The sequence below is a fragment of the Suncus etruscus genome, chromosome 5 (assembly GCF_024139225.1).
Source record: "Suncus etruscus isolate mSunEtr1 chromosome 5, mSunEtr1.pri.cur, whole genome shotgun sequence".
Taxonomy (NCBI): domain Eukaryota; kingdom Metazoa; phylum Chordata; class Mammalia; order Eulipotyphla; family Soricidae; genus Suncus; species Suncus etruscus.
In genome coordinates this window covers 17,570,604-17,583,525 of record NC_064852.1, presented here as the reverse complement: position 1 = coordinate 17,583,525, position 12,922 = coordinate 17,570,604, and the positions used below count along the sequence as shown (strand labels likewise).

The window sequence follows — 12,922 nt, the reverse complement described above, 5'->3', positions numbered from 1 at the left end:
AGGCAAACGCCTTACCTCCATGCTATCTCTCTGGCCCCTGTCGCTTTGTTTGTTTGTTTGTTTGTTTGTTTATTTGTCTAGTTTGGGTGCCACACCAGTGATGCTCAAGGGTTACTTCTAGCTCTGCGCTCAGGAATTATTTCTGGCAGGCTTAGGGGATAATATGGGATGCCGAAGATTGAACCCAGGTCAGCAGCATGCAAGGCAAACATTCTACCCACTGTGCTAGCACTCAGTCTCTGAACCTCTGTTCTTTTGTCATTTACCTAAGTTCACATCCAGCAGTGCTCAGGACTGACTCCTGGCTCTGTATTCAGGAATCATTCCTGATAGTGCTCAAGGGAGTCCAGACCCTGTGGGATGCTGCGGCTGAACCTGGGTTGGCCAGGTGCAAGGCCAGCACCTTAAGTACCTGCTGAGCTATCATTCTGGCCACTATTTTATTTTTGTTTTATTTTTAAGCCTCAATCAGCAGTGTTCAGGAGGATGCATAGCACTGCTTGGGGGTGGCTCCTGGTCATGCACCATGCAGAGCCTAGGAGTGAACCCGGCCCCCCCCCATGCAGTTTTGCTCAGCTCTGTACCCCCAGTTACTCTTTCAAAATGTACAACAGTTCCAGCACAGTGGAGAGGGTGTTTGCATTGCATGCAGCTGACTTGTGTTGGATCTCCATCATTCCATATGGTCCTAAAAACCAAACAAAAAACACACGCCAAAATCGAAAGTAAAGGGCCCGGAGAGATAGCACAGCGGTGTTTGCCTTGCAAGCAGCCAATCCAGGACCAAAGGTGGTTGGTTCGAATCCCGGTATCCCAAATGGTCCCCCGTGCCTGCCAGGAGCTATTTCTGAGCAGACAACCAGGAGTAACCCCTGAGCACCACTGGGTGTGGCCCAAAAACCAAAAAACAAAAAACAAACAAAAAAAAGAAAGTAAAACAGCACTCACAGGAGCCTGCCCAGTGACCACAGCCCATTCAGGCCACTTTGGTCATTAGCCCTCATCCTGCTCTTAGCCCCCAAATTTTACAGGCAGAAAACAAGGGCCCACACCAGCTCACACATGTGAACAGAGGCCTGTGTCTCAAGTAGAGACGGGATTCATCCCACTGAGAATCTTCTCAAACTGCTGCTTCTCTCCTTAGCCTTCTCGCAGTCCTGGGACATGCCAATCCTGGCACCCTGGGGTGGGGGTGCTGCCCCCCAGACAGTGCTTCCCCCAAATTGGCATCACAATTTACCTGTAGGCAGGCCCACAAGTTTGGTCCCGCTTCACCACATGAATGACAGGTTCCCTGAGAGAGGAGAGAGAGAGAAAGAGAGAGGGAGAGAGAATGAATGAGAGAGAGAAACAGAGAGAGCACAAAGTGAGAAAGGCAGGGAGGCTAGGCTTAGAACACAGCCCAGACTCCACCCGGCAGGACAGAGAGATAGAAGGACGGATAAATAAGATTATTTTTTCTTTGTCACACCCAGCGACGCTCAGGGGTTAGTCACTCCTGGCAGCCTCGGGGGACCATATGGGATGCCGGGATTTGAACTGGGGTCCGTCCTGTATTGGCCACGTGCATATCGCTGGTTAAAGTGTCGTGTGCCACTGCTGCACTGCACCCCTGCTCTTTCTCCCCTGTATAGAACTGGAATGCAGATGTGATGGCAGGAATGGCAGCATCCATCCTGGGCACGGGTATGATGCCTAGAACAGCAGAGCCAGCCTGAGTGGTCCTTCTCTCAGGAGGCGCTGCCTGTCAGGGTCTCTGTGACAGCTCCAGTGTGGGCCCTGACTATCAGTCAGCACCCCTCTGAGCCACCAGAGCACCCACTAGGTAAGCCTCTATCTACAGGGACATTAATTCCAGCTGCCTGTCACAGGCTCATGCAGAGTAAGCTGACTAGGAGGTGACAGTGGCTCAGCCATGCACACACCCCAGCTGGGGGGGGCATCCTGACCACCTTCCTCAGAGGGGAAACTGAGGCTCAGAAGCAGAGTAGGCTCAGCAGGGAGAGACAAGAACTACCTAGCCTTTCTCCACTTCTCAGATCAGAGGGGGCCATGGCATTCTGGGTTCTGGGAACTTCCTACATCCTCATGTTGAATTGAGCTGCATTTGGGAAGCGGGGGTAGGGGGAGACTCAGGAGATGGATATGGGCCAGCTTAGTCCAGCACAGGCTGAGATCCCAAAATTCTGACACAGTGGTGCTCAGGCTCATGAATAAATTTACGGGGATCTCCCTTCTAGGGGATAAAGGGGAGTAAGCTGGCTGGAAGTTCACTTTTTTCACATAAAGAAACTCAGTAGGGGCCAGAATGATAGTACAACAGAGAGGCTGTTTGCCTTCGCATGCAGCTGACCCAGGTTTGATCCCCAGCATCCTATATAGTACCTGGAGCCTTCCAGGAGTCATTCCTAAGTACAGAGCCAGGAGTAAACCCTAAACGCTGTCTGGTGTGGCCAAAACAAAAAATTTGGCAAAATAGAAACTAATGGTTGGTGGTTATCCTAGGACCTTGGGCTATGCCAGGCAGATGGGCATGGGAGGAGGAGGAAATGGCTCAACTCAGCTCATTAACTCTTTTTTGGCAGTGCCAGGGCTCCAATCCAGGGCCTTAACTCACTCAAGGCCAGACACTTCATGGCTTAGCCTTCTCCTCAGGCTTTCTCTCTTCTAGGAAGTGAATGCACCCACTGTTTTGTGAGGCCAAATGGGGTTCAGTGTGAGGGCTTGAGGTCACCTTTGCCTCTGCACTACCTCTCCAGCCACTTTACTTTTGACAGGGGAATTGAGGCCATAACCAGCAACACTCAGGGGTTACTCAGGAATCACTCCTGGCAGACTTGGGGTCCCTATGGGATACCAGGAATTGAACCAGGATCAGCTGTGTGGGAGGCAAACACCCTATTCACTATGCTATTGCTCCGACCCCACTGATTCACTTTTGAACCAAAAAATTTTAACTAGTAAGATGATAACACTCGGGCCCTAACCCAAGATCCATATCCGGCTTAGGCCTCCCTATGTTGGTATCAGCACTGGCAGGACTTACCTCTGGCTGGAGTAGGTGGTGGGTGGGCACCGTGCCACCAGCTAATGGGCAGAGCACCCAAGGCTCCCAGGTGGACAGGCAAAGTGGTGGTTAGTGCAATTAAGGCAGAGCCTAGAGAAGAGCCCGAGCAGACGCCAGCCCCACCTGCCAATGTTGATGCCAATGCCCAAGCCCAAGTTGGCAGGGGGCCAGCCCCGCTGTGGCCTAAGATCTTGGGGCCTCACAGCCCTAGCCTTTACCTTCGATTTGAGCAGTAAATCCTCTTTGGTCACCTCCCCGATGGAGTCAAGGTGTGGGCAGAAGTCTCTGGCGTTCCCCATGCTGGCTGGGCTCACCTAGGGAGAGAAAAACAGGCAGGCAGACATGCGGAGGGTGGGTGTGGGGAGGGCTCCTGGTTGATTTGGAGCATGACTCAGCTCTCCTGTCCCCCTCTATCAGCAAAACACTCTCTCTTTCTCTCTGACTGGAAGCTACTGAAGTAGCCTGAATATACTTAGCACTTAAGCGAGGGGAGCAGCCTGTCCTCCCCAGGGGATTCTGGGAAGATTGTGGAGGTGAGGGGAGGACCCAAGGAGGTGAGGGAGGACCTGAGGTGTGAGAGAGGATCAGGAAGTGAGAAAAGATGTGTGGTGAGGGATGGTTCACGGTAAGGAAGATTTGAAGAAATGAGGGAAGATATGAGGAAGTGAAGAGGATTGGGGGTGATGGAGGATCTGAGGAGGTGAGACGGGGGGGTCTAAAGAGATAAGGGAGAATCTGAGGTAAGGAAGGCACTGAGGAGGTGAAAGAGAATCTGTGGAGATGAGGATGTGAGATGGTGAGGGAGGATCCAAGAAGAGGGAAGATTTGAGCAGATGAAGGAGAATTAGTGGAGGTGATAGAAGATCTGAGGTAAAGGAGGCTCTGGCTTTGACGGGAAGACGATATGAGGCCGGAGTCATACTACAGTGGGGAGGGCAATTACCTTACCATGGCCAACTAGCTTGATCCCTGACATCCATTGGCCCCCCAGGGCATGGTCAAGTACAGCCCTGGAGGCCACCAACAACCCCCAGATTAGTCTGGGGATCCCCAGTACTACAGGGCCAGAGCAGCACCGCACCCTTGGGACCTGACATTGACCCACTGGCATGACTGCTGAGAACCTGCAGGAGGGAAAGCCAGGGTCCCCTGAGCACCACCCCCAAAATACCCGTCACTGGGGCCAGAGCAATAGTATAGTGGCTTAGGTGATTGCCTTGCATGTGGCCAACCCTGGTTTCTTTCTCCAGCATCCCATATAGTCCCCCAAGCACCACCAGGAGTGATTCCTGAGTGCAAAGTCAGGAGAATTCCCTGAGCACAGTCAGGTGTGACTCCTCCTCCCCAACAAATCACTTCAATTCCATTATTTTAGCTACAAAACCACTTCTACCTCCCAAGTGCTTAGGGATGCTGGGCAGTGGGGAGGCCTGCACCTACCTCTGAGGACAGTGGCACCTCCGAGGACCAGCAAGTACCTGCATTCTCCAGGGGTCACAGGCAGTGGTGTGTAGGGGGTGCAGTCTCAGGTGGGAAGCCTATGGAGACACAAGCACATGGTGCTGACAGACATCTAAAGGACATTCTAGGACCATGAACACCGCAAGTAAGGGCCAGCTGAAGTGGCTTGGGCAAGGGAGCCCTGGTCTGGCCCCTGCTCCACCTGACTCCAGCAATCCCAAGACCTTGGGTCTGCCAAAGGTGGCTTGGGATACCCCCTTTCGCCCCCTGCATACTACACCTTTTGGGCCCTAGCAGAAGGTTCTTGCCATTCACACCCCATTGCCCCCTGCCCAAACTCTCCTCTCTGCCTCCATAGAATTCAGAAGCTCAGAATCACTGACCCCCAAGTCTTGGAAACACCAGACTACAGGCACCACCTGGCCCATCCACATGTGGCCATGGTCCTGCTCTCCACAGTGGATCCCCGTCACCCAGAGGTGGGCAAGATCAGAGATGGCTGAGGCAACAGAAAGGAACATTTCAAATGGTCACACAACCTGGGGTTAAGGTCCAAATTCCAGGCCTGCTCACTGGAAGCTAGATTTGGAGCTTGTTTGGGTTGGGCTTGTCTTTTAATTTTGGGGGTCATACTCAACTGTGCTCAGGGCTTACTCATGGCTCAACACTGGTAATGCTAAGGGGATCCTATGGTATGCAGGGAATCGAACCCAGGTTGGCCACATGCAAGGCCAATTTCCTATCCACTGTACCATCTCTCTGGCTCCTGGCTCCTGGCATTCTTCACTCAATCTCTGCCAGGTGGCAGGAGGCAAACAGCTAAGAAGGGGCAAGAGAATGAAGGCTATCGACTATTTCTAGGTCCATGTTCCAAGAGAGACGCAAACAGAAGAAGACAACGACACACAATGCAGTGCTGTTTGGAAAGGTGTGGTGGGATTATGGACATGATCATAAATGTCAGGTCCGGGTGACTTGACACATGATACAAGGCAGATTGGGGTCATCACTAAATACAACGATGAGTGAATCTCCCCCCATTCCAAGAAATCATACAAGTCTACAGAAGCAAAGATAGACCATGTTCGTGGATAAGCAGATGAATCTGGTTAGGAATACATGGCGCTCCACATAGATCTGCCACCAAAGCCATTGCAAGCTATGTCGTGGCAGGATCTTGGATGGAAAGACACAGTCAAGCTGATTCCTTAGCCCATGTGGAAGAGTAAAAACAGACAATAGCCAGGCTCAACCACAGAGTGCTCAAGTGACCGAAAGGATTAATGCAACAGGCTTTTCAACAAATGGTACTAGAACAGGGGCCACAGTAGGAAGGGCACTTGCCTTGCTTGCAACCCACCTGAGTTGACCCTGGGATCCCATATGGTCCCCCAACCCACCTCCAGGCATAATTCCTAAGTGCAGAGCCAGGAGTGATCCTTGACCATTGCCATGTGACCACCAATCTCACCCCTCTTAAAAAAAAAAAAAAAAGGGAAATCATAACTGGTGATCAGAGGTTGAAAAGATTTAGCTTTTATTGTTTTTTTGGGGGGACCACACCTGACAGTGCTCAGGGCTTACTGCTGGCTCTGCACTCAGTGATCATTCCTGGTAGTGCTTAGGTGACCATAAGGAGTACTGGGGATAGAGACTGGGTCAGCTGCATGCAAGGCAAATGCCCTCCCCACTGTATTCTCTCTCTGCCCCAAAATATTTCCCTTTCTCCTTGTTCTTTTCCCAGATTCTCAGAGGCCCATTCTGAACCCTGTGGTTGAATATCCAGTCTTTTTCATTTGAAAACAGACATTCAGGGATCACTCCTGGTGGTGCTCAGGGGGAAAACACAAGGAGCAGATTTGAACCCTGGTTGGCCACATGGCAGGCACCTGACCTGCTCTACTATCTCTGGCCCCAGTTTTGCTATTCTCTTTTTAGTGTCTGGGGTCACAGGTGGTGGTTCTTAGGGGACTCTGTGCTTAGAAATGACCCTGGGCAGTGCTCAGGGAATCAGGTGTGGTGCCAGGTTTCTGAACAAGTGTCCTGACAGAGGAAGCCACAGGCAAGGCAAGTGCCTTCCCTCCTATACTGTCTCTGTGGCTGGCTGGTTGTTTTTTTTTTTTAACTTTCTCTTTGGCCCTTCATCTTAAATGCCTACGCTCTCTTCATACAGGGAAGACAGAAGCAGAGACAATCCTGGCCTCCATCACTGCTTACCTTCTTCATACTGATTTTGTTTTCAGGGTTCAAACCTGGCTGTGCTCAGAGCAGGGTGCCAGGCTAGTAGGCCAGTGGCACACAAGGCAAATGCTATCTGGAAGTGTTCCACATTTACTCCTAGCTCTGTGCTCAGGGCTGTGAAGTCAATATATCCCATATGTACCAGGGACCGAACCTAGGTCAGCCCCATGCAAGGCAAGAGCTCTCCCTGCTGTACTCTCCAGCCCCATTATTTATTTGCTTGTTTATTTGTTTGCTTTATTTTGTTTGGGGCCACACCCAGCAGTGCTCAGGGATCCAGCTAGGACCCCTACTAGCCATATATCTAACTCAGGAGACAGTGTGGCAGGAATGAGTCACAGGTCCAAGGGGACCTTCCATCAGATACCTGGCTCCAGGCTCCACTATCCAGGATGCCCTGAGGCAGGTGGGGTGGAGTGGCAGGTGGGCAAAGGGTGCTGAGCCACCAGAAAACTGCAGGGTCAGCCAAGATGCAGGAGCGAATGGAATAAGTCAGAGAGAGAGGGACAGACAGAATGATCGCACCCATCTGCAGGATATTAAAAATTAATCATACTATGAAAATGATGCCCAAAGACAATAGAAGGGGGAGGATGCAATTAAGGCAGAGATGGGACCATTATGGCAATAACAGTTGGAAACAATCACTTTGGACTGTATGCTGGAAAGTGCAGGGTGTCCCGCAAGTAACAAGATTGTAAATCATAATGTCTAAAATGGAAAGAGAGAGAGAGAGAGAGAGAGAAAGAAAGAGAGAAAGAGAGAGAGACAGAGAGAGACAGAGAGAGAGAGTGCTGCACAGAGGCATGCATCCTGTTGGCTTTTCTAAGTTTGGGTTTTCGGATCTTTGAGGGTACATGCCCCAAGGTGGACTTGCTAGGTCATAAAGTCACACTAGTTTTAGTTTGTGGGGAAGTGTCCATATTGTTTTCTAAACACTGGCCCTGTTGACATCCCCCCCAGCAGTGAGTGAGGGTCCCTCTCCACCCCCCAACATCAATAGTCCTTTTGAGGAACCCAGCTTACTTCCTGGGGCTCTGACCTCGGGAAAAATGACACCGGGAATAGAATGAAAGTACCGTCTCTGCCCACAGGATGTATCTCTCTGGTCCTGCTGAACAACTGACCAGCTGGAAGGCACCCAGAGGCAAGGCTAACACGGGGGCCTGAATCACTGTGGGGGATGACCTAGGAACAATCGAGAAATCAGAGCAGCTCTAGAGCAGAGATCAGAGGTCACAGAACTGGCTAAAGAGTGATCTGTCTACCTGCCTTCAAATGCTGTAAATCTTTTTTTTTTGTTTTTGTTTTTTTGTTTTTGGGTCACAACCAGCAGCACTCAAGGGTTACTTCTGGCTCTATGCTCAGAAATCGCTCCTGACAGGCTCGAGGGACCATATGGGATGCTGGGATTCGAACCACCGTCCTTCTGCATGCTTTGCATGCAAGGCAAACACCCTACCTCCATGCTATCTCTCCAGTCCCCAAATGCTGTAAATCTTCAGAACACCCAGGAAGGCCCCTGAGCATCAAACTAGATGTATCCCCTAACTAATTTCCCCCATGCTTCTCTGGCTGTGACCCAAACACAGAAACCAGAGCCTTCCAAGATTCCCCTTCTGGGGTCAAAGCAATAGTTACAGTGGGGAGGGCACTTGCTTGCACACAGTTACCCAGGTTCGATCCCCAGTATTCCATATCCAGTATCCCTGAGCACCAACAGAAGTAATCCCTGAGAATGGAGCCATGAATAATTCCTGAGCACTGACAGGTGTAATAAACCCCCTTAAAAAAAAAAAAAAAAAACAGGGCCCAGAGAGATAGCACAGCGGCGATTGCCTTGCAAGCAGCCGACCCAGGACAAAAGGTGGTTGGTTCGAATCCTGGTGTCCCATATGGTCCCCCGTGCCTGCCAGGAGCTATTTCTGAGCAGACAGCCAGGAGTTACCCCTGAGCACTGCCAGGTGTGGCCCAAAAACAAAAACAAAAGCAAAAACAAAAACAAAATTCCTGAGGCCAGAGCTATAGTACAATGGGTAGGGTATTTGCCTTGCATGCAGTACCCCAGCTTGTATTCCATATATCCCATATGGTTCCCCAAGCCTGATAGAAGTGATTTCTGAGCTCAGAGCCAGGAGTAATCCCTTCATGCTGCCCGTTGTGACCCAAAACAAGAAAAACACAGAAATCTCTTATGAAGACTTTTTGGGTTTTTGGGTGTTGCCCAAAAACCAAATTAAAATAAAACAAAAACAAAACAAAAAAACACATGGGCCAGAGAGATAGTACAACAGTAGGGGTATATGCCTTGCACGCAGCAGATTTGAACAGACGATGGTTCGGATCGTATCCCATATGGTTCCCTGTGCCTGCCAGGAGCGGCTTCTGGGTGCAGAGTCAGGAGTAACCCCTGAGTGCCATCAGGTGTGACCCAAAAAAACAAAACAAAACAAAACAAAAATACCAACAGTATCTCTCATGACTTCTTTCATTTGAAGTCAGAGCAGGAAAGGGGGATGGGGTGACTTTAGGGAGGGACAAAGCTCACTCAGACTCAGCGTCAAAAAGTTCAGCATTAGGGCCCGGAGAAATAGCACAGGGCGTTTGCCTTGCAAGCAGCCGATCCAGGACCAAAGGTGGTTGGTTCGAATCCCGGTGTCCCATAGGGTCCCCCGTGCCTGCCAGGAGCTATTTCTGAGCAGACAGCCAGGAGTAACCCCTGAGCAACGCCGGGTGTGGCCCAAAAACCAAAAAAAAAAAAAAAAAAGAAAGCAGCTCTGAGGGCTGGGGCTGCAGGCAGGAACTGCTGGGCTCAGCTTCCACTGGGACAATGGGGTTGGGGCACTCCTCAGAGACCAGATGCCACCTAGCAAGAAGTGAGCAAGGAGGGGTCTGCACTCAGAGCCTCTCTTTCCCAGCCATCTGACCTCATCGACAGTGTGTGCTCAGAAAGCCAGACAGAGAGGACAATGGAAAGGGTGCTTGCCTTGCATGCAGCCAGCTTGGGTTTGATACTCCCAGTACTCCACAGGGTCCCCTGAGCCCTGACAGAAATGATCCCTGAGTGCAGAGCCAGGAAATCAGCCCTACGTATCACCAGATGTAGCCTCAAAACAAATAAACAAATATAAAAACTCAAGGAGGGCCTGGAGAGATAGCACAGTGGCGTTTGCCTTGCAAGCAGCCGATCCAGGACCAAAGGTGGTTGGTTCGAATCCCGGTGTCCCATATGGTCCCGGTGCCTGCCAGGAGTAACCCCTGAGCAACGCCAGGTGTGGCCCAAAAACAAAATCAAAAAAACAAAACTCAAGGAGGTGGGCGGGAGGGATAATATAGCGAGAAGAGTACCTGCCTTGCACACAGCTGACCTGTATTGATCCCAACAACTCCATAGGGTCTCTAGAGCCAGACAAGAGTGATTTCTGAGCACAGAGTCAGGAATCAGTCCTGAGCACTGACAGGTGTGACCCAGAAATAAAAATAAATTAAGAAAATAAAAGCTAGGGTCAGAGCAATAGCACAGTGGGTAGGGCCCTTTGCCTTGCACACAGCAGATCTGGGTTCAATCCCCAGTATCCCATGTGGTCTCCCTGAGTCTGCCAGGAGTAATTTATGGGCACAGAGCCTCGAGTAATCTCTAAGTGCCACCCCAAAACAAAAACAACAACAACAAAAAGAAGAAGAAAACAAAAGCTTAAGGAGGAGCCTCCCTGTTGAGCGAGCACAGGCCTGTTGGGAGCTGCTGGTAGGACTATGTGTTCCCTATCATGCTGAAGCACTACTCCCCCACAACCCACTGCCCCTCTAGAGGTCAGCAACATAGGAGGGGTGGAAGCAGTGGGTGGGCAGGTCTCCAGCCCAGGCTGCTAGAGGGGAAACTTCCTCAGAGGACCCGCAGTACCTCGAGGGCCTCAGGTGCCAAGCACAGGCCTGGGTGCCCATTATTCATTATTTTCTGGAGGTTCTGGCTACAGGTCCTGTGGCCTAGCACTCAGGCCTCCTACTAACCTCCTACTAACCTCCAGGGCACTCCATCCCCTCTTACCCCCAGGGGTCTCTAGCCTCCCCTTTCCCTTCCTTCATTCCCTTCATTCTGCTGCTAAATTCCATTTTCTCAAATCCACACCCCTTCCTCCAATCCATTCCAAGTTCCTGTCACCCCGCACCCTCTCCAACGGAGGTAGTCAGAGGGGCTTGGAGAAGTGTTGGAACTGATTGGATTTAAGCCCGATTTATAGAACTAGCAGCTCCATAGTCACCAGCCTGGCATGAGTGGGGAGCTCTCTCCCCCTCAAGCCCACTTGGTGCTTGGGGAGAGGAGACCCCCTCAGTCTTCTCCCAAGCATTTTTCCACTTTACATAAATGACCCCCTGAGGTCTAGGGAGACAGCATTGCAGCGCCCTGAGTTTGCTCCTGCCCATGTTGCAGTACTGGGCTCCCAGGCAGCCGTGATCCCTAGGGGCTAGAAACTGGAGGGGTGCCCGGATTCCAGGGCACCTCAGAGTTAGAGTCAAGAAGCAGAAGATAGGCCGAGATCCTAAAAACACAAGGCAGGAGGCAGCCTGTAAGGCATGGCCAAGTGATAACCAGCAGGAACTAGGGAACTGGAAGGACTCTGACCAGGACATAGGATGATTTCCTGCCCACAGCCACATGGTAAACCAGCAGATGGCAAAGCCAAGACCCAGCACCCAGGCAGACCATGCTGTGGCTCATGCCAACCATCAGCTCAAATTCGCCATTGAGGGCTAGAGTGACAGCACAGTGGGGAAGGCATTTGCTTTTTATGCAGCCAAGCCAGGTTCAATCCCCCAGCATCCCATTGGGTTCCCCAAGCCTGCCAGTAGTGATTTCTGAGTGCAGATTCAGGAGTGATCCCTGAGCACCACTGGTGTGGCCCAAAAACTAAAGAAAAAAAGAAAGGGGCCAAAATGATAGTACAGTAGGGAGGAGAGTATTTGCCTTGCACTTGGGTAACCTGAGTTTGATCTCCAGCATCCTATAGGCCACCCCAATCCTGTCAGGAGTGATTTCTGAGCATAGAGCCAGGAGTAAGCTCAGAGCACCACCAGGTGTCAAACTAACCAACCAACAACAACAAAAAAGCTCCTACTTTCTGCAGCATCCGAATGTCCAGCCCCCAGTCTGGAACATTCATTAGGGTTCAATTGAGAAATACCATCACTTCTGCTCGCCAAGCCCGGAAACAAGTCCACATGCCTATACCTGCAGTTGGGCCAAATCTGGATGGACTCTTCATGACACAAGCAAAATCCCCCAAACACAGGGTCCCACCTTTTCAGGATGCCTTGAAAAGCTGCTTCACCTCATCTCTGACCAGGTCCAGAAAACCTTAATGGGCCATATCTCCTCAACACAGATACCCCCATCAGATGTGACCCTCGCTGTTTTCAGGCTCCATTTCTACATCTCAGTCCCACTGGTGAGTGTCAGTGGAGACCCTGGTCTTACCCTGTGATAGAAGTATCTGCCTCCCTGGGACTTCAAGGGAGAAAGAGGATTCAAAAGGTCACTGCCTTCCAGAACTTTCCTTTAGTGCTAAGTAGCGCAACTCACGAGATGGTAGCAGTTAAGCCCCAAGAGAGCTACTGGCAAAGTTTCCAGCTTTTCTATGGCAGCTCCCCAGGGAACCCCTCCTTCAGTGGGAAGCCCCTTGGAGCCCCTGGGGCCAGGAACACCCAGGAATATGGCTTAGCAGGCTGGAGCACAGTCACATACAGGCCTGGTGCCGGTTCTATTCCCATGGCCCCCCAAATACCACAAGCACTGAGCCAAGGGGTCAAGCATGAGCACCACTGAGTGTGGCCCAACAACAATAAAAACAGCAATAATCACCTCATAACAGAAGAGGGCAAGGTTTGAAGGTCTGTAATCTGCCTAAAGCCAAAGGATAGTTGCAAGAAGTCTTGCCTCTGCCGTTTGACTCAGCTTAATGTGCAGAACAAGCATCTGCCAGGAGAACTTTCTAGAGAGAGAGGAAGGATTTCTTTTTTTCCAGCTAGGCTCTCCCATGCGGGAAAAGCTTTTCCAGAAGCAGGATCCAACCTCTCTGCTTCTTCTACTTCTTCCCTCCCCCAGCCAACTCTCGAGCAGCAAGCTGGCAGTCAAAGCCCTGACCAGCACTCCCCCAA

General features: G+C 51.0%; 2 protein-coding genes across 2 annotated transcripts in view; one reads left to right on the top strand and one right to left on the bottom strand.

Moving 5' to 3' along the window:
• ASB6 (ankyrin repeat and SOCS box containing 6) overlaps positions 1-12,922 on the top strand; it is a 370,010-nt gene that overhangs the window by 175,396 nt on the left and 181,692 nt on the right. The gene's annotated exons all lie outside the window — the stretch shown is intronic.
• Positions 1-12,922, bottom strand: part of USP20 (ubiquitin specific peptidase 20) — a 33,700-nt gene that overhangs the window by 19,708 nt on the left and 1,070 nt on the right. The window contains exons 2-4 of the mRNA XM_049774002.1: positions 4,508-4,605; positions 3,286-3,381; positions 1,241-1,294 (exon numbers count right to left, since the gene is read on the bottom strand). Coding sequence (XP_049629959.1) covers positions 1,241-1,294; positions 3,286-3,366 — 135 coding nt within the window. The 5' untranslated portion in view covers positions 3,367-3,381; positions 4,508-4,605. The remainder of the gene's footprint in view (positions 1-1,240; positions 1,295-3,285; positions 3,382-4,507; positions 4,606-12,922) is intronic.